At 38.5% G+C, this 20,751-nt stretch overlaps 1 protein-coding gene across 1 annotated transcript in view; it reads right to left on the reverse strand.

The window, feature by feature from the left end:
- Nucleotides 1-2,488: 2,488 nt before the first annotated feature.
- Nucleotides 2,489-20,751, reverse strand: part of USP6NL (USP6 N-terminal like) — a 90,147-nt gene continuing 71,884 nt past the window's right edge. The window contains exons 10-14 of the mRNA XM_054287549.1: nucleotides 19,539-19,633; nucleotides 17,871-17,936; nucleotides 17,684-17,783; nucleotides 15,400-15,552; nucleotides 2,489-4,634 (exon numbers count right to left, since the gene is read on the reverse strand). Coding sequence (XP_054143524.1) covers nucleotides 3,166-4,634; nucleotides 15,400-15,552; nucleotides 17,684-17,783; nucleotides 17,871-17,936; nucleotides 19,539-19,633 — 1,883 coding nt within the window. The 3' untranslated portion in view covers nucleotides 2,489-3,165. The remainder of the gene's footprint in view (nucleotides 4,635-15,399; nucleotides 15,553-17,683; nucleotides 17,784-17,870; nucleotides 17,937-19,538; nucleotides 19,634-20,751) is intronic.

Here is a 20,751-nt window from a genome sequence, read left to right on the forward strand (position 1 = left end):
CAGTACCACACTGAAGTCATTAGATCTAATCTAGCACAGCACTCAAATGAAAGGAAAAGCAACCACAGCATATACTCAAGGCTCTTTCTCTTCCCTTTAAATCCTAATTAGTTTAATTTCACTAAATGTTTGCCATACAGAAGTTAGACATGTCTCCTTACTTAGTCCTCTGTGCTCCTCTGTGTTAATTCTCCAAATCCCTACGCTCAATTTGTCTCACACAAGGAAAGCCATGACAACTAACTTGGACAAGAAACTTACAGTTTTTATCCAGCTCAAAGCAGAGATCTTGGAAAATTATTAAACCATACAAGAAAAAAAAGGTCTCAAGTATTTTATGCTGGTACTTACCTCTCCACTGTTTTCAGGTCAAAGAAAACAGTGACAAAGCTCTTGTGAGGTATCTAATCCAAGACACTGAGCTGAGCCCCTCCACCAGCAAGGCACTGGCACAGCTGTGTTCCCTTCCCTCTGCAGCATCAAGTGGGTTTTGTTACTGGTATGAATGACAGACTCAAATCTGCCTGTACCCTGAGTCTGGTTTGTCCAGTTAAATGAAAATAAAAATGTGTGTTGCACTACAATCAGATGACAAAAGGCTGGGTTGCTTTTCTTTTAAAAAACCAACTCAATAGCATCCTCCAAACATGTGAGAGACAGAAGCCACAGTCAGACTATTATTCTGCACTTTGATCAATGCAACTTTGCAAATTCCTTATGCCAACACTTCTCTTTTAAACTGCTATTGGGTGAGATTATTAGAACAAAACCAGAAAACAATGATCACAGTTTATGCTCCTAGTTTTTGCAAATGACAGGCTACGGTTTAGCCTGTGTAATAAACTATAATCAATAATCTTGCCACTTCTGCAATAATGCAAAAGCATTATATAGATTTTATCCACATTGCTTAGTCTAAAAATAAACATGTACAAATTAAATAGGATACATCATATATATAAACATGATTCATTTATGAAAAGCAATTATTTGTGCTGAGAATAGCTAAAGTCCAGTTTGGAGCTAACCAAATAATTAAGAAGAAAGACAAAACAACATAAGCTTAATTATTATTATTTTAACATGTTAAAAATACAGTCACATCAAAATAGGGTACACAGTTATAAAACTGTTGCAGATGAAATAAGAAAATAGTGTGTATATATTTTATATATAAAAATCTACAGTATTTACTAATGCTGATACATATTTTTGAGCCTCAAGTTGTTTGCACAAATAAATTGTACAGCTTTGTTATGAATTACAGAACCATCATTAAACACTGAGATTATTACACTTAGCCACAATATTATATACATACATTTCCAAGCTGCTGTAAGCAATCAAAACTAAAGTAAGCCCAAGTCATATTTATCTTCACAATTTTAGTTTAGGATTTCAGTGTAGTGCTTGGCTACAGTTACTTCGCTGCAGTTTGCAATTTTTAAAATATAAAATTGCCCAGTTATTAAAAATTACATCAGACACGTTATATACACAAAAAAAATGTTTTGAAACATACTAAGTAAATGTTACTTCCATTTGTAAAAATTGTTTTACTTCTGTACCTTAAAACTTACAGAGCCAACCTGCAGCAATAATAGGCACTAAAGCTCATTCTTTAAAGGAAAAAAAAAATATCCATTTCTATGTTTTCAGTTAACAAACCTTACAAAACAAGAGGGAACAGGACAACCTTCCCAACTGGTGTTGATACCAATGTTCAGTACTTCAGTATTAGAGAAATCTCTCTGTTCAGCACTCCAAGGAGCTCTCCTGGTGAGCCCCTCCTCTGCCTCAGCTCCTGGGCAGAGGTCAGAGCGTCCTGCAGCTCCATCCTCCATGTGCCACTCCATCCACCTGCTTCTAATCCCACCCCAATTCACAGTCAAAACAGAAAGGAAAACACAAAGGGGGAAAGGCTGCAAAGACTAATCAGGATTACTTACATCAGCAGGAGTTTAAGGTTCCTGTTAGCAACAGTCAGGGTCATTTTAGTGTAGAACACCGTGCAGTGTGAGCCTGACAGCACACGCCCCACCTCAGACAGGACACCACCAGCAATTTGGGGGGGAAAAGGGCAAAACACAACAAAATCCACTCAACAAGGGACACTGCATACTCACACAGCCCAGGGAATGTCAAGCTTGGAGCAAAGCTCAAACTCCTGCGTGCACTTCACAGAGGTGTCAACGAGCTGTGCAATCCTCTGATACCTGTGAGATTTGGCCCTGCAACCAGTTTGAGTCTGACAGCACAGCGTGGCAAAAAGTGAAGGGTGCAGCACCATTTCTGTATCTGGTGTTAGGCTCACTGTGCTCCAGTCTTTTGCATATAGAACAACATTCTGAAGGTAGGTTTGGGTGAGAAGGTACAAATTCTCCATTTTTGATGCACTTAAAAAACTCCTATACACTGCCCTGAATTTAAGCACCATTTCTTAGCCAGATTAGAGAGACATTTTTGGCTATCTGCTTTTTCCTGCCTGCTCCTTCCTGCTAAGGAAAATGACAAACAGTAGTCAAAGGAGACGAAATTAACTCTCACATATGATTAAATTAATAATCCCAAAGCATCTCTCCTGCCCAGAACAGATACTGGGATGCTGAGGCAGCTGTATAAAAATGACAGAAATTCCCATTCAAAATGAATGGCTTCTCAAATAAATTACAAAGAAAACTTAATATGAAATAAAAGTACTTCACAAGCTTTGCCCAAAGTTAAATGCATTTAAATTTAAACTCTTTAGCTCTTTTCCACATGAGTTTGTGTACTGTAAGTGCACACTCACACAGGCACACACGCACACATCTGTACAGTGCATTAACAATGTCAGTCAAAACTTTTCAGTGTGTTACAGGTTTTAGGCAGAAGGATTGTAACACGAGTTATTTAAAATGTAAGGAGCGATGACAGCATGAACCACGTGATGGATATGAGCTTATTGCTATGTCTATGTGCATTAGATCACTTCCAGTAGCTTCCATGCAAGTCCAAGAACTCCACCAGCTTTCAAGCAAAGTCTGAAACATCTCTGAAAAAGTGTCGTTATTTTTGAACTCACACGAACCATCCACATTTCAGAGAACTGAGGAGGACTACTACTAACACAGTACTGTTCAACTGGTTTTGGTTCTTGCCACTTTACTAAGCACAGCCAGATTCTCAGAGAAGCACAGACTCATGCACAGACTCATGCACAGTCAGATGCACGGACAATCCATCAGTTCTGCTCCGATAGTGCTGGCCTTGAGCTGACGCGCTGCCATACTGGTACTGTGGGGAGCCATTCTCTTCCAAGGCTGGGGAAGTCCTGTACCTCACTGGACTATCCACAGGAACAGCAGGAAGACTGTGCTCATGTAGAGGTGTTTGCTGGAAATGCTGGTATTTCTGGAAATGATCCAAGTGGCCTCTGTTCAGCTCTTGGCCCCAGGGCTGCCTGTAGGGCTCGTGTCTGTAGGCGTAGGCGGCGTCCGGCCACTTCCTCTCCTCTGGTAAATAATCTGCTGGGGGGATGATGAACCTGACACCTGGGGAGGACCTCGAGTTGCTGGTGTAGGCATCAACAGGAGCCACTTCTGTCTGGGCAGGGGCTGCTGGAAGAGCATTTTGGCGACTGGCAGGATAGGAATTCATCTGCAGTTTATTTGGGGAATAATCTACTGGCATAAAAGGAGGGTATGGCCGTCCAGAGGGGCTGGGCCGATTCCCGTGGTGATGCAGAGGGGCAGAGCTTGCATTGCCTATACTGGAAACATGCTTTGGAGAATTCCCATAGTAAGTAGGGGGATTACTATAACCTGGCAGTGGCTGCTTTACATTCAGTCCATGAGATGGACCATCACACTGAGATGCATATTTTGGAGATCTGGGTTGTGAAGTGAAGGTGTAATTGTTGGGTATTTTTAATGGAGCTGGTGCTTTTTCCATTTGCTTTCTTGGACTATTAGAAAATGCTACATGCCTAGGACTTTGTGGATGAGCTCTCTCAAGCATCTCTTCAACAACATTCTCATTCTCAGTTTCATCCTCTGAAACATTGTCATACTGAGATGCATTAGACCCTCGCTTACCTTCATCAGCATCCAAAACCCTCACCTTTTGCTTTACATTCAAAGGCTGCATTTCTCCAGGACTTGGTGGTGGGCCCAAACCAGAATGGTTTACTGGCCTCCCTTTCACCTCTGCAGTGAGTTTCATTGTCTTTTCCATTATTTTGACATCAGATGGTTTATTCCACTTAGGTACAAATTCCCTTCTTGTGTTGGAAGTAGCATTAGAATTCTGATTAGCAGCTGCATTATTGTATAGACTTGAGTTGTCTTGCTCTGCTGGCTGAGGCTTTTTTCTGGTATCCACCTCATTCTTAGGCAAACTGTTTTGTGTCTCTGCTGGTCGAATCTTTTGCAGTTTTAAGGAAGGTTTCTTTTCCACAGAATTAATTCTTTTTCGGTTATTTGGTGAACTTTCTGATTCTTCTTCTGTGGATGGTCTTCTCTCTGTCCTTTGTCTTGCTGCTTGTGTCCCAGTACTGTTCTGTCCATTAAGCATTGGAGTGGAGTTAAGCACAGAAGGCAGAGGTCCTGATGGAATCTGCCCCAGTGGCTTCTTTGGAAATTCATCTTCTTTACCTAAAACAAGAACAGGAATAACATAAATTCACATTTGTGCAGAAGCCTGCTTTGATCTGTTTGTCATGCAAGCACAAATAGCTGGAAATTAACTGGGCTTCTCTCTGGGTCACCATTCTGCTGAACACCTCAAAGGTTTTTCTGTACACTGACATCAAACACAGATTTTCTTCAGCCTCTAATCCCAACCAGTTATTCCTTCCTACAGCTGATGCAATCTCTCCAAGCTTTTGCTCTATCATGACACTGCTGAGAATGCCTAGATGGCATTTTCCATACTCTGTATGGAACCCTCACATTGTTACATTAAGCAAACTACTTTATCCACTTTAAAAATCCTTCCCAATATCACTCTCCAATTTGATTGTTTTCCATTCATTCATCCTCTAATGTTCACCTCTAGCAAACCACACCACCAGCTCTTCCCTCACATGCACAAGGCTCCCAGATGACATCTTTGAACTGTCTCTCATTTCAATTTTTGGGTGAAGCTCCTCATTAACACAATTAAGACTTTGTTCCCCTTAAACCCTTTCCTGCCTGGAAATTTCATCCTCAGTATGAAAAGCCTCCATAAAAGGCTCTATTCACAGAATCTTTTTTCCAGTTCAGCTTTTTATCAATACAGAACAACTGAAGCAGCTGACACCAATCCTGGCTACGTCATGGTGTCAATTGAGTGTTCCATGGGTGGATTTTGCAGGACACAAGGACATCATTTACAGAACAAGGACACGAATGGAAAGTTCTCCCAGACTGGAGCTCAACACATTGCCAGTGGTAAACATCAACAGTGTGGGGACCCAGAGCAACCCACAGTGACATACAGAAACAATGAAGAAGTGTTTAATGGCTCAATGCTGCTCACAGAACAATTCACATCAAATTTTCTACTGCAATCCTTCTCCTTAGCAGTCAATGCCCTCCATAATCACAGCTAAAGTATTTTATCATATCTACTTGCATATAACTTATTTAATTGTGTAATCCATTACTTTCCCATTATAAGAAGAAAAGGTCATGCACTTCTCATTAAATGTATTGATCTAGATTTAATTCATTTGATGTTCAGCATTAAAAAAAAAACACAATAGTTTTAAAGTCAGCATTACCAAACAAGTCCTATTCACTGTGTATCTATTTTTAAACAGAAGCTTTGTTGTAAGGAGGAAAACAGAAATGGCTATCCTTGCTTAAATGCTATGCAAAACAAATTATATAAAATGGCTGTTGGCAAAATAATTTTGTCCAATCCCTGCTTCTTCTTAAGGCAAGGACTGTAGAATCTCTTCCCATCAGAGATCAGAGTTAGCACCTCACTTTCTAGCTATTTGTAATTTCTTTTTGTTTGTCTATAAGGCTTCACAGGAGTGAATACACACAACTTCTCTCCCTGACAAGGGCTGTAGTCACAAGTGAGCTATGTTCATTTACACAGGCATGAGCAGGAGCTCAATCTTTGGTGAGTGGCTCCTGATACAGACACACTGAGGAAAGCCAGCAGCCAAGGTGACTGCTATTTGTTATAACAGTGAACAAACTACCAGCACGGATCAGTGGCTGTATAAACAAAAGGAAAACTGAGTTTGAGCCAGACAGGAGGACAGCAAAGAAGAACACAATGGTGCCATCACAACAAAATAACTAAATAAATCACTTAATAGAAACAGCTTAGCTTTGCCAAACAATTAAGTAGTGTTTTCTTGATTTTTCTTTGTGAGGGCCAAAGGTCATATGGAAACCTAAAACCTACCCTTTCCTTCAGAAATAACTTCAGAAACCTCACTTCACATACAGCAAACAGTGGGGGCAGGCCTCAGCACTAGGCTCCAGTGAGTGGCTCTTGGAATTCCAAGTCTGATGTTTGGTCTCTTTCCATATGGGCCCCCACTATTCCCAAATAAAATCTGGAACAGGGCTCTCAGACCCGCACCCCCCAGCAAGGGAGTGTTCCACCACTGGAAGAACAGATGAGGGACAAAGGAAGGAGTTGCATGGATGCTGTAAAAAAGGTGATTTAACAGCTCTGAAATACACTGGCTGCTGCAACAGCCTCTCCAAAATTGTCCTTCAGTCTTTATGAATAGGAGTCCACTTTCTGAACTTGCTTCTGGTTTGGCAAGAGGCATTTGTATCATTTAATTCCATCTGCATCTTCAAATACACCATTAGGCAAAGCTGAAGATCTTGTCTCCTAAATAAAAGTGAATTTTGCACATAATAAATATTCCTGCTACTTAAACCATAGATTGCAGTGCTTTCAGTCTTACTAATCTTGAATGTGAAAATAGCATGAAATCTTCATTAAGAAACAATACTTTGGTACATACAAAATACACACTAAAAATCTGCTATATAAATCATACAGAACTAATCTTTATGGGCTGCTAATCCATTTACAGCCACCAGGAGATCCAAAGTAGTTATGGAATAGCACAAGAAAATGGTTCTGCAGCATTGCTAAATTATTTAATTTCTGTCCTTGTACAGAAAACATGTTTTAGAAAAAGTGTTTACTTTCTTCCACACTTTAAGTTAAAATATTCTAGTCACATATATAAAAACCTGAAGACCAGTTCCTCTGGTAGCTGCAATGCTTCCTTCATTTGCCCACGGTCATCAAAAACATGAACTGATTTATTTTCTCACAGCTTTTGCTCTAAGAAATGTCTACAGAGCAATAGGAGATCCTTAAATATCCCAGGTTGCACTATAAAGGTGGGGTTTGTGTGAGGTTTTGGTTTTTAATTTCACACACTTAAGGTTTCCTAATTACCATTAAGCTCTAATAAACCCAAGTGAGAATACTGCAGACATTTTTATTGAATTCTATCAAGGCTGCTTTGTGTCACCTTTCATTTCAGGGTAAAGGAACACTCTACAGCTGCATGGTCTGGATGATGTGTCCTGTAACATGGATCACAGCTGTAACATGACTATCAGAGAAATCTTGCCATGTCTGTAGTGAAATTGTTGGAATTCAACATTAATTCACATCCTGAGTAACAAGGAAAATGTTGCAAGAGAATAATTCACCTAGAAGAAAACCTCTGCATTTTAACAGCACAATCCTGTGTTTATAGGCTGGTAACACCAGAGCTCAGTGCTGTCAGGGAAAACAAAATACAGAACAATGGAAAAAGGCTCAGTGGGGAAAAGAAGAAATACAGGTTAAACCTCAGCCACAGGACTTGCAAAAAACTTGGTTTGACTTGACCTTGGATGCCAACAAGGGGCACTGGTTGCTCAGTCACCCACATCTGCCTGTGGAAACGAGCAAGGCCACAATGCTGGAGGCACCAAACCAAGGCTACCAGGACAGCCTTGCTCTGGTTCAGAGGTGCTCCAGCACTGATCACCTCCAGCCATGAAAAGCACTGAGAGGAAAGGAATTGTGTAAGGATCTATGATGCTGCAGCAAAAAGGCATCTTGCAAGCCAATCACCTTCTAAAGGAAATTTTTTGAAACTGCAGAATGGCTGCTTAATCCTAATTGAAGTGTACAGATCATACATAAATACCTATATACACAGAGTTGCCACTTCCAGTGAAATAAGAAATTTTTTTTAAAAAAACAACAATCAAACAAATAAAAACTCCCAAAGTTCCAAAAAAAGTTCACAAAATGAACAAGTAGAGGATAACCAAATCACCACCATGCACATGACTGCAATGGGACACCTCAAATGCACAAAGAGCATGCCAACTGTGTCTGGGAATGCTTTAAGCAGTCCACTATCAGCAATAACAGCAAGAAACCCATGATGCTGCATGCTAGCAAGAAAGAAAGAAAAAAGGTAATAAAAGCAAAAAGCTGAGGATAAGAAAACATAATGCAAAAGCAAACAAAAGAAACCAAGGCACAACAAACATCTCTACCTGAAGAGGAACACAAACAGCTCACCAGACAAACATGCAGAAGCACCAATTCCTTCAAGCCCCATTTCTTTTATCTAACACTTTCCCACTCCAAATCTGCCTAAAGCCTCACACACAGCTCTCAACCATCTCCTGTAGTACTTCAGCTACACTCACTGTTCAAACTCCTCAGATTTGAGCAGGAAGAAATTTTAGTTGGATGTTTTAAAGGAAATTCAATTGAGTATCTGTTTGTGTTGCGGTTCCAAGATCTGAGTTAATTCACTGTCTGGACATATCTGTCTGACTGAGAAATGGAGAAACTGCCCAATTCTGTAAGAAGTACTTTTGGGACAAGTGCTTTTCTGTACAATCTGTGATGTTTACATACAAGAATTGAAAACATTTTAAAACCAGAAGTTAAGACAAAGCTGTCTAGGTTCAGCTGTGACTGTTTTGACCTGTACAATAATCAAAATGTCCCTTTGTCCTCTGAAGCAATCTGGGCAATGAGATTTTTCCCAAGCTGCCAGTATTCCTGTGAGATATGGATATCTCTACTTTCATCCTTCTTCCTTCCTTCAACAGAGTAGATTTCTAGACAGTTTAGTCACTGGCTTTTCCCAAAAACAAGCACTGTAATAGCTTGTATCAGTTTACAGACCAGCAACTGTAGATTTTCTATTTTTCCTTTAAATGAAAGGTAGTGATTTAGTTGGCTTCTGTGCAATATAGCATAAAATAAACAAACAACAAAGGAAACATGGTGAAAAATGGGTGAGGAAGGAGAGCAATGGAAGTAGAGGGAGACAACTTAAGCAAAACAAGAATAATCAGGTCCTTGCTTGCTGTTGGCAAACATATTCCCTGACATGAAAAGGAGCAAAGCAAATACAAGCAGATCTGACTGTTCCCCAAAAGATAAGAAAGATATTAAAGAAAGTTTGCCTCTCTTTACTTCCTCTGCTCAAACAAGCCTTGGCCACCACCCAGTGGAAGTGGATCTGCACTACAAGACTTTCAGAGATAATTGCTCCAGGAGGCACTAACAGCCTCGTGCAGCAGACATATAATTGGAGTAAAGTGCTTTAAGTGCTCTCTCTGGTGAATAACAGTCTAGGCCTTCATTTCAGCACCAGAATACATGCACTTTGACTGCTCTAACACAATTTTCAAGGATAGTAATGGTCATAAAAAAACACCTCTTAAAATGACAACTTGAAATTTTGTGTTTATTTTCGACCAGTGACATCCCATCGTCTTCAGTTTACAAGACCAAGAGAATTTTAAAGAAACTTGAGTGCCTGCACTAGAAGCTGTAGCTGCTGTCTGAAAGTCAACCTCTGCTCCTCCTTCCTTTATATGCCATCATTGGCAAAGGAACTGCTAAATGAAATAATGCTGGACAACTTGAAGGGAGAACTAAAAGCACTGTGTGCCTCTCTTGCAGCTGTGTCACTTTTATGGTACTGACAGGAAGGAAAAGTTATTTTATAAACAACTGCATTCAGATAAACAACAGAAATCTTAACAGGTTTGGTTATTAGCCACAAGATACAGGTGATCCGCTGCACATCTGTAAGGTGCCCTTGCAAAAAAGAAATTTCTAAAATTAACCACTGCTTCACATTCCTAATTCCACATTTCTTCCAGAAAATTTACTTCCTTGAAAAGTCAGTTTTAAACAGCAATGTGAGCAATGGCCAACACAACTATTTGGATCATGTATTTAAAGATCATGCAAGTTTTAAACAGTAAAGATTTTTAAATGATGCAAAGCCAAAGTCTAAAACTGCTAAGGATATATACTAACTGTATTAGTATAACTCCACATATTATTTTAGTTCATAGTATTGTAAAGCAGTTGCATCACACAAAAAACAAAGCAGAAAAAAATAGTTTAGTTTATTAAAGCATGAAATGCATAGTCTGAAATAGCTACTTGTGTATTCCTGAAGTACAAGAGAAAAATCCAAAATTCCTCTGAAACAAAACACAACCAGAAGAAAGACACCATCAGAAACAGGAAAGTCAAGCTGATTTACATATTTCTATTGCTTTGCCTGCCAGAAGGCTCATTAACAGGAGAGAACACACATTATTTAATAGATTACTGAGGTAGTATACATTTCTACACTATCACTGATGACTGTGTAAAATAGATCATTGAATAAAAGATGCTGATAATAAATTTAATAACTTCAAAGATAAATATCAGATAAACATTTTGAAATTTACGGCAAATGCAAGATTCAAACTTTGCTAGTTTTCCCTAAATACAGAAAAGATTGGGAAAACTAAAAGAACAGCAGTTTAAAGCTGGTGTTAATCACAAGGACACAGTAAGAATCCAACTTTGCCAATATTGCTTTAAAATTAAGCTACAAGACCTTTCTCTTTGATTTCATGCCTTCAGCTGCTGCAAAGTCTGGTAAACTTTCAGTGATAAAAAATCAACCCAGGAGCCCCCTGCCCACCCTTTTCAGGACCCTTATATTAAAACACAGGTGAGAAACTGTCTCAAGAAGAGACCCGAGGGGCTTCACACCTTGAAAATGGGCCTGGCTGTCTTGTTTACAAAACACTGGATTAATAAACTATTTTCAGCAACATATCTTTAATATGGAACTTTCACTGGTAAGCACTTCTGTTTATTAAAGTCAGACACTATAAAAATCTATCCATATATAAATATTGTTTATTGAGCATTGCATTATTCATGTAGTCCTACAGGAAAAAATTACAGCAAAGCTAGAAATTCTATCCATATCTTGTGAGCATTTATAGAATTTAGCTGCTGTTTTAAATAGCAGACAAGGAAAGAATTTGCATCAAGGAATTCTGGGAATCGGTGGTGTATACCAAGAAAACTTTTCACATTATGGTCTTAATATCACCCTTGAATTAAGGAAGAGATGGTTGAATTTACATTGGATCTGACTCCAGGAGAATATGTAAAGTCACACAGATTTAGGTGAGAGTGTTCTTCAGGAACCAGCCATTGTGTGGGCATCTTTCACCATGTTCCAGGCAATCCACAAAATACCAAATGCCTTTTCTTCTTTTTGAGGCTGTGTCAGAGACCCTCAAGGACAGTTTTTATGTACAGCTGTGACAGCCTCCCTTCTCCAAGGTTTCAAACCCACAGCTCCCCAGCCAGAGCTGTGCTTAGCACACAGCCCCCTGTCTCCAGAGCCATGGGAATAGAGGGATGCTCACCTTGGGGTGCAGGAACAGCATCAGAGTTCCAAACCACCCTCTGCAGGTTGGAGTTGTTATGGGCTACCCTGCACTGGTCAGCACAAAACTAGAAATCAGCACAGAAAGGAAGAAAAATCCTTGGCCTTCTTTATGCAAAACAGCCATGGTAAAAAAAGTGCAAATCACTGACACCCAAAATCAGCAAGATCTCCTGAACACCCATCTCTTCTGGCTGAGCATTTTAAGGGCTTTGTCAGAAAGAAAATATTAAACAAGTCCCTTCCTTCTGTGCTCTGAAGGGAACAAGGAGCTCCTTAATTCAGGGAGAGAAGCCATGGAGGAAGTGAGCCAGAGAAAGCTACATCAGACATAAATAGACATCCACTTTAAAGTAACACAAAAGTTATTACCTCTTTTAATATCCTACTGCAGCTTACCCTACTAGGGCAGGAAAATCTATACAGCCTAACAAAGGATGCCAGATGGAAAATTCCACTGAGCTTAATTAGCTCACTGCTATTCCTGGATGACTGATACTGATGCAACTGCAAGATGAAGATTTTTTTTTTCTTGATCCTAACATGCATTTTTACTTTAGCTCTTAAAGGTGTAATTTTTGCTCAGTGAAAAAAAAGAGTACAAGACAGGAAGGAGTACTTTGATTTCAGATGAGAAAACTAAAATAAACATTATTTTCTCAGGCTACAGTGAATACTTAAATGAGCAGGCGGTGTATTTTTTGTGGCTGTATCACCTCTAATAGTTTCATATGTTTTAGATGAAATCAGAAGAAAAACAATGAACTTCAAGGTAGTAAAGAGAGTACAGCAGACAGACACGTGAATGGGGGTTCCATGGGCAGGTTTTGGCAGCCTGTGGGAGGGACCCCACCCTGGAGAAAGGAAGAGTGTGAGGAGTCCTCACCTTGGGAGGAAGAAGCAGCAGAAGCAATTTATGATGAGCTGAGCACAGCCCTCATTCCCTGCCCCCTGTGCTGCTGGGAAGGAGAGGTGGGAAAAAAAATGGGATTGAAGTTGAACCCATGAAGAAGGGAAGAGTGAGAGAAGGTTTTTATTAAGGTTTTATTTCTCACTATCTACTCTGACTTAACTAAATTCATTATCAATTAATTTCCTGAAGTCAAGTCTGTTCTCCCCATGATGGCAATTGCTGAGTGATCTCTCCCTGTCCTTATATTGATCCAGAAATCTTGTTTTGTTTTCTCTCCTCTGCCCAGCTGAGGAGGGCACCTGATATCCTGTCACAAAGCTGAATGTCCAGAGAATGTTCAAAACCTGAAAAAGAATACTGCTTGCAGACAGTGATCAATATAACCAAAATTAGGAGAGTGCAGAAAACTTTAAAAAATAAAACCAGAGACTTATGAAATTCATACCAAAAACAAATGAGGCAGCCTCACTCAAGTAATAAGAGCAGACAAATCAGCTAGATTCCCAAGGGTTAGGCTGAAGGCATCTTATTTTTAGTTTGTGAAAGGCTAAATAATGTTCCCTTCTACCCCTAGCAAAAGCACACCACACAGAAAGGCTTGCCCAGGTGAACCTGAAATAAAAAAGGAAAAAGCTCAATTCCAGCACCAAAGTACATTTCACTTTGGCTTTGCTCTTCCTGTTTTAAAATTAAACCTTCTCTTTCATGTTCAGGGGGAAAAAACCAACACACAAAAGACATTTTGTTACTGATTTTTCTTTAGCTACCAAAATTAAGAACCAATGTGGCCCAAAACACTGAGCATGCTGTCAGCTCATGGTATCAGAGGTTACACCTAAGTGTGCATAGTGTGAAACCAAACAACTGCATCCCACTGCCAAAGTGTGTCAGCAAGAAGAGACAGTCACCATTCCTTGCTGTTGGTATCCACAAGAACACTCTTGTGAGTCTCACATTTTCTGTCACAAGGTGGGTGACTCTTATGTCACCTAAATCCTCCTTGAATTTTCTATGAAAATCCAGAGTATTCTCAAACTTTCATTTGAAGACACTTTATGTTCTACCAAAACAAAGGCCTTAAAACAAGCAAGTTAGGAACAGACTTTCTACCTTCTGCATCAAGAAAATTTCCAGTAAATTCTGTATTTTCCACAGAAAATGTCAATATAACTTATTTGCATGTAATTTTCTAGGCTGGAAGATATACAACCTTCATCAAGTAGCAAAATACAAAAATCTTTCCCAACTCTTCCCCCTACCACAGTTTCAAGTGGAACTTTTCACTGATGAAATTTACTTTACCACATCCATAAAAAACATCTGTGTGTCTACAGCCAAGTGAAGCTGTTGGGGTAACCCCCTCAATGGTCAAACATAACCATGGAGAATTCTGTATTTAGGGTTGAACAGACAGGACTCCTGTGAGCTATCTCCTTGTACCATGGTGGTGTGGCACTGATGCTGAGGGACACAGCTGCTCAGATCTGTCACCCACTGCACCAGACACCTGAGACAGCACCTGGCTGAGGTGTAGGGACAAAGAACAACTTGTGCTGAAGAGAAAGTCAAAACTGAAACTCAGCTTGGGGAAAAGGATGGAGAGACGGTGGAATAGGAATGCTGTGGTGAGAAAGGGGAAGCAACAGATGAAAACAGAGCTGTTGTGGGTGGAAGAAATTCTGCTGGAGAGATTGTACAGAAATTCAGGAACAGGGAAAAACAAAGGAATAGGGAGCAATAGAAATGGGAACTCTGAGAAGAAGCAAAATAAGAAACAAATACACAGAAAGTGTTTGTACCCCATAGGAACAGATCTGAAGAACCAGGTAAAACAGGTATTTACCTGTGATGAGGAGCTCTGACACAGCCCAACACTACGTGCAATGAATAATGTCAACAGAAACAGAAAAATTAAGTTCATTAATGAAAGAACAAATTATCACAATAATGCTACACAGGCAACCTTTATTCTGACACTTCTTAACTTCTGAAAGCTAACCACAGCAACTTAATAAAGTTACTTCAAGGTAAATTCTGCCATGTTTGGAATTTTTTAAAAAACGTTTTCTCACATACTTTTCTACAATTAGCAAAGATAAAGTAAAAGGACTCTGAGTAATCACAAGAAAAATTCTAATTAAAGACTATGGAGATAGGGATAGAAAAAAAGAATAGAATCTTGAAGAGATCCTGTACATTTCATAAGTAAGGGTACATGAAACAACCATCTCTCATCTGCAACCAAAAAGCACAAAGGCTAAAAAGAAATAATGAAAACTATTCCACTAAACACCCAGCAAGTCTATCACTTGCAAAAAACTAAAAATCTGGATTTGACAAACAGAAGAAGCTATTTGACTTGAAGTTTGGCCCACATCTATTCAATCTACAAAACAGTCTGGATTCCCAGACAATGTAGTGTTTCAGACACTTTAAAACCTTGATATTTGATCCTCTATCTGAAAGGTTTTATAAACTCAAGTTAATAAAATTAGCAGAACATGGTACTTTTCACAGTGCTTTGCCATTACCTTAAAAACAGCAAACAAAACACCAAAAGAAGAGGAATATTCATGAAAGGAAAAGTGGTGATTTTACACTGTAAAATATTTTGGGGTAAAAACTCCTCAAATCTATGCAGTGATGAAGAGGAAAATATTTGCACAGTTTTCAACAGCATTAATTAACATTTAAAAAATTACCAATGTGTGAATAACTCCAAATATCTAACTCTGCACATTTGCAAGTTTCTTACCAGCTACTGGTAAATCCAGTTTTGCTCGTTTCAATTCTGATATAGAATTTTGGAGCTGCTCTATTACAAAGTCATCTTCATAGAAGAAATCCTTGGCTAAAGAATCCTGCAGAAATTCTACAAGCTCTTCCATTTGTAATTTCATCAGATGCTCTATATAAGGAGAAAACATTACATTACAGATTAAGACATCTTGATAATGAACACTCAAAAATGTACTTTAGTCATGAGGTGCTTTTGTTTTCAAAGTAGAATGAAAAACACTTGTTAATTAGGCAGATAACAGATTTCTACAACTGGAGATCTAAAAATACATTAAAAATTCACTTGCAAGTCACCATGGAAATCCTTTCTACACATTATTCTTTACTTAGGGTGGTGTTTTTCAAAAAGGGGCACCTTCAGAAAACCAACTACAAGTCACCCTCCTTCAGCCCTCTCATGTCCAACAGCTTCAGGCCTTTATTTGTCAGCCTGTATCCTCTACTTAGAACCAGTGCTGTGGATCTGTACATCATCTCTCTTATCAGGAGCTCTGAAAAGCAGATAAACATTTTAAAAATCCCTATTTACAGCACCCTCAGTCACAACTGAATTAACTCCCAATGAAATGATGATGGCAGCTCACACTTCAGAACCATTGCTTCAGGCTCTCTAAAAATTCAGGTCATATTTTGAAAGTCATTTTATAATTATCAGATTAGTTTTGTTTCCCTTTTTACACAGCAGTAAGGTCATGTGGATTTCAAGGCTATATCTGCATATCTGTCTCTTTTTTCATCATTTGTACATCATCAAAAGTTTCAGATGTATCATTTCAATATGGAAACCATAAAAAAAACCTGTTTTGGTGCTGTAATAAAAATGCTCTTGGCATGTATTCCACAATGACACTGACTGAATAGCTATACCATCCATGTTTTTGAGGAGAGACAAGAAATTGGAAAACAAATCAGGATCTGTCTTCTGCCAGCTTCTCTGCCAGCCCTCTCATCTCCTCTGCTGCCGTGAGGTTCTCTCAGTGTTTGATCATGGAGGAAGTTGCTGGGTACTTGCTAAGTAAGCAAATCCACACTGAGACTTTTTCCTCAGGTCTTCCCATTAAAAGAGCGGTGAATAAAAAAAAAAAAATCAAGTAGATATCTATTTGCAAATAAAGAAGAGAAACCAAAATGTTGAGCCTAATGATTTGCCTCCAAACATTTAGCTTTCTCAAGTGCAAAAATGTAGAAGGTAACCTGTTCCATTTTTCAAAGTTGTTTATGAACAAACTGTTCATGAGTGAGACACTGAGGTAGCATCAGCACAGTTCAAGAAGGATAAACTAGCAAGGAAATTAAAACATTAATTCTATGGGCCCCACACAGACCTCTGCATTTACACAGAGTCAAATGACTACACTAAAAAAGCCCAAGTCCCACAGGATGAGGTGTCTCACAATTGAGCTACAAAGTACCAGCTTTAGAAAGGCTCAAATCTATTGAAAAGCCACCATCCACCCTCAAAAGCCTTTTGGGTCCCTGGAACTTAGGATGCCAAGTCACTTTGGGGAACCAGGCATAGATGCTTTAGACAGTTCTGTTCAAAATTTCCAATTTTACTTCACCCAAAGTCAAGAGATGAAGGAGAAGGTCACATAAGCCAGACTAGAGAATTTCTGGATTTTAATTACATTCTTGGACAAACAATGGTATAAAGTGGCACAGACTGGTGATTCCTCATTGCTGAGGTATTTGCTGGTAGATTTTCAGCCTTTAGTGGCACAGTCTCAATTCTTTGTGTGTTTTTTCATTAATTTAAATCCTGTGACTAAAGGAGCCATTTCCAGACCATGAAACTACCACACTTTTCCCCACTGTTTAGTCAGTAATGCAACTGACTTCAGGTCCAAATAACTTTCTTACTCTAATAAATCCTTCTGTTTGACAATCACACTGCACTGGGCCCAGCTGAGATGGAGTTAATTTTCCCCACAGCTGTCCTGGTGTTTAGAAAAGTCCATCTTGTTTTCTCCTTCCCCCAGTTCTGCTGGAGAGGAGAGGGATAGAGCAGCTTGGTGGGCACCAGGATCCAGCCAAGATCAACCCACAACACACACACAAAATTATAAAGCAGAGATTTTTAACTTTTTGTGCATAAGGAATGAAAAATATCTGTCAGAAGCAGCATAAGGCATGTGGGAAACTTAAGATTTTTACACATTAAGGTCAAGCTACACAAAATGAGAACAAAACTAGCTGAACCTCTGTTTAGGTATCAAAGGTTTGACAGATTTCTTTCTTACTTCTGTGCAGTTTCAGAATTGTGTAAGACATAGCAGTGAGAATCCTCTCTCCTTCAAGTATGTAGATATCCCATATCCTGAGGCTTAATGTAAAGGGAGTCTGCAATGACAGAATCAGGCAATGCTGTGAAAACAGTCTGCCCCAAGTCACAATTAAAAACAGCAACAGAAAGAAAAATATACTCACTCGATCAAGAAAACACTGGAAAAACCACTTGGTTGTATAAAAGCTGGTGGGCATATCCTGGGAGTCCTGCAAACAACACACAAGTTGAAAAATACTTTCAAAAATCCAAGTAATGCCTTGCACTCTGCATGAAAAAACATTTTCCCCTTAAGGCTAATGTACTCAATAGTCACCATAAATAATTAATTTTACTATATGAGACACTGTTACTTCAATCCAACAGAGGCAAATTCTGGTTTTTACAGCTTTTCTTCATTAATTTCACCACCTGAAGAACATGCACTTGGAGGTGCTGAAGTATTAATACATCCCAGACTTTTATCATGTTCTTGGGACAGAGGTAGCAGAGGATAAAATCCTCTCTCAAGAAAATAAATCAATATTCTGGAGCAATCCAAGTTCAGGCTTTGGGTCCATTAAGTCTTTCATGTCTCTGTAGCAAGGCTGAAAGAACTTCCTTATAATACATATCCACCAGAAATTATTGGAAAACAACCAAATTCTTTGACCAGTGGGTGTCAAACAGGATGCAGGCTATTAAAGAAATTTTATTTCTTGATTAAGGGCTCTGATTTCCCCTAGAGCACAGAAAATCCATCAGGTGTGACACCAATTCAAAGGCTGCTAAAGCTTCTCTGCAGCTTCCTGAAGCTCTTCAAAGTCCTTTGCACAGTAAGGAGAAAAGCCAAACTAAAAGGAGAAAAGCTAAGAAATCTTGAATTTTAACTGATGTGGGCTTTGCCAAAAATTCAGCACCAAATTTGAGAACTCAGTCATACAAACACTGAATAAACATTGGGCCAAATCCCTTTGGTTTGTGTGCAGGCTTTACTTTTGTCTTTCAGGAGGCAACATTGGCTCATTTTAGTGACACACTCACAGGAAGAGATGAGGAAAATGATAGAAGCTGCAAGTGAGCATCTCTTACACTACTTTTTAAGAACTGGAGATGGATTCTGGCAGTACCAATGTACTGTAAAATGAAATCCTTGATGCCTACTGGAAGGGCATTTTTCTCCCATTAGAAAAATAGTTTCCATCTTAAATTAAATATTAAATATTTAACCAATATTTAAGAAAAGGCATATTATTTTCAATTTAAAAGCATTAAAATAAATAAAACTCAACAGGTAGCTTCATGAAAATGGAAGTATTTTAAATGGACCATAAACATCTCTTACAAAGGTTTTTTAAAATATCTATTCGATATCTATTCTATATATCTATTTATAATATTATAAATATTCTATTTTAAATATTCTATTTTTTCAATAGAATTTTAAACTGGTTGGTCCTAAAGTCATCTCTGTCCATAGATGAACCAACCACAAGCTAAACACACAAAAAGCCTCTGATAAAATGTTCTGGCATCAGTTTGTTTACAGAAGCTCACACAAGGCCAAATAGAAGAACCACACATTGTCCTTAACTCAGAGGTCCAAAGCGAGACAGACACCCAAATTAATAATTCTTATGACCTAATTTTATCATAACTTTGTCAAGATGCACCATAACTTTGTCTATAATAAAAAAACAACATTTCTGCCTTTTAAAACTTCACATTTTTTCCTGAAGTTTGCTTATTCTTGATCTAGTGGGTTCACCTGAACGGAAATGAGGTAGAAAGCTGTAAATTTGCATGGCTTGCATAGTGAAATAAATACTTACCAAATGTTCCTTAAGTTTGGACAAAAATTTCTTCAGAATTTTGTCATGATGTTCCTGAAACCTCATCAGTTTTGGAAAACCAGGAATAAAAAAACCTAAGAGAAGAAGCTGACACTTAACAGGTGTTTGTACTATAAAATGATATAAAAAAGCCATTAAGGCTCCAAGAACATTATCATTCTATAAGACCACTGCATCTGAACAGATATTCATAGCAATATTTTGATGTCTCTATACAGATATGCACATACTCCTGCCTAAATAGCTACAGTCAATACATTCCCTTAGTGACAAATACTACATCAGAATGACAAATGACAGCAGATCCATCAGTCCTACATTAGTCAAACCAATATAAGATCATGTGGAAACCACATTTATAATTATTCTTTAAAAGAAAACCAAAACAAAGAATCACAACCCTCACCCACTAAAATTGAAATTATAGCCCAGAAAATTAATGATAGAAGAGCAAGCAACATAGGCATCTACTGAACTGTCTGCATTGAAGAAAAGACCATAAAAAAGACAAGAGGGATATTCTAGCAAGACAAATATCATGATTATATCCTATAAGCAAAGACCGTGAGCTCACACAACTGAAACAAAGGGGATTAAAAAACCCATCTAATTGTTTTAGTAATTACACATGGAAAACTCTAAGTCCTGAGGTATCAGCAGAGTTGAAGTTAAAAAAAACTCCAATATATTTTAAGCAGTATGAAAACTGGAAAAACAAGTACAGACCCACAGCAGCCATGCAACTTAAAAAAAAAGTGACTAAAGTCCTAAACCAAAAAGCAAAGTGTTTCTATTTCCAATTGTGCAATTCAGTGCACAGTCACTAAGACACAAGATTTAAAACCTCAGATTCACACAAGTTTAATATTGCATAGATACAAATGCAAATTCTACAATATTTAAATGTCAGGTTGCATATTAGGAAATTTCAATAACACAGGCAAGGCATTTGGTTTTTTCTTACTGTAAACAGTGACTACATCAAAGCTAATTAGCCATCAACAATAACAATAAAGGTTCTTTTTCCATGAAAGGTTGCTCTTTTACATTTACATACACCAACTCATTATCCTGAATTTTTAAGACTATAGAAAGATCAATGGAAAGAGCTTCCAAAAAAGCAGATAACTTTCAGGGTCAGATGTCTGCATTTTATCATCTAGAGACTTTACATCTTCCATACAATATGAAA

The sequence above is a fragment of the Melozone crissalis genome, unplaced genomic scaffold, assembly GCF_028551555.1.
Source record: "Melozone crissalis strain CALT ecotype California unplaced genomic scaffold, PUWL_Pcris_2 ptg000059l_1, whole genome shotgun sequence".
Taxonomy (NCBI): domain Eukaryota; kingdom Metazoa; phylum Chordata; class Aves; order Passeriformes; family Passerellidae; genus Melozone; species Melozone crissalis.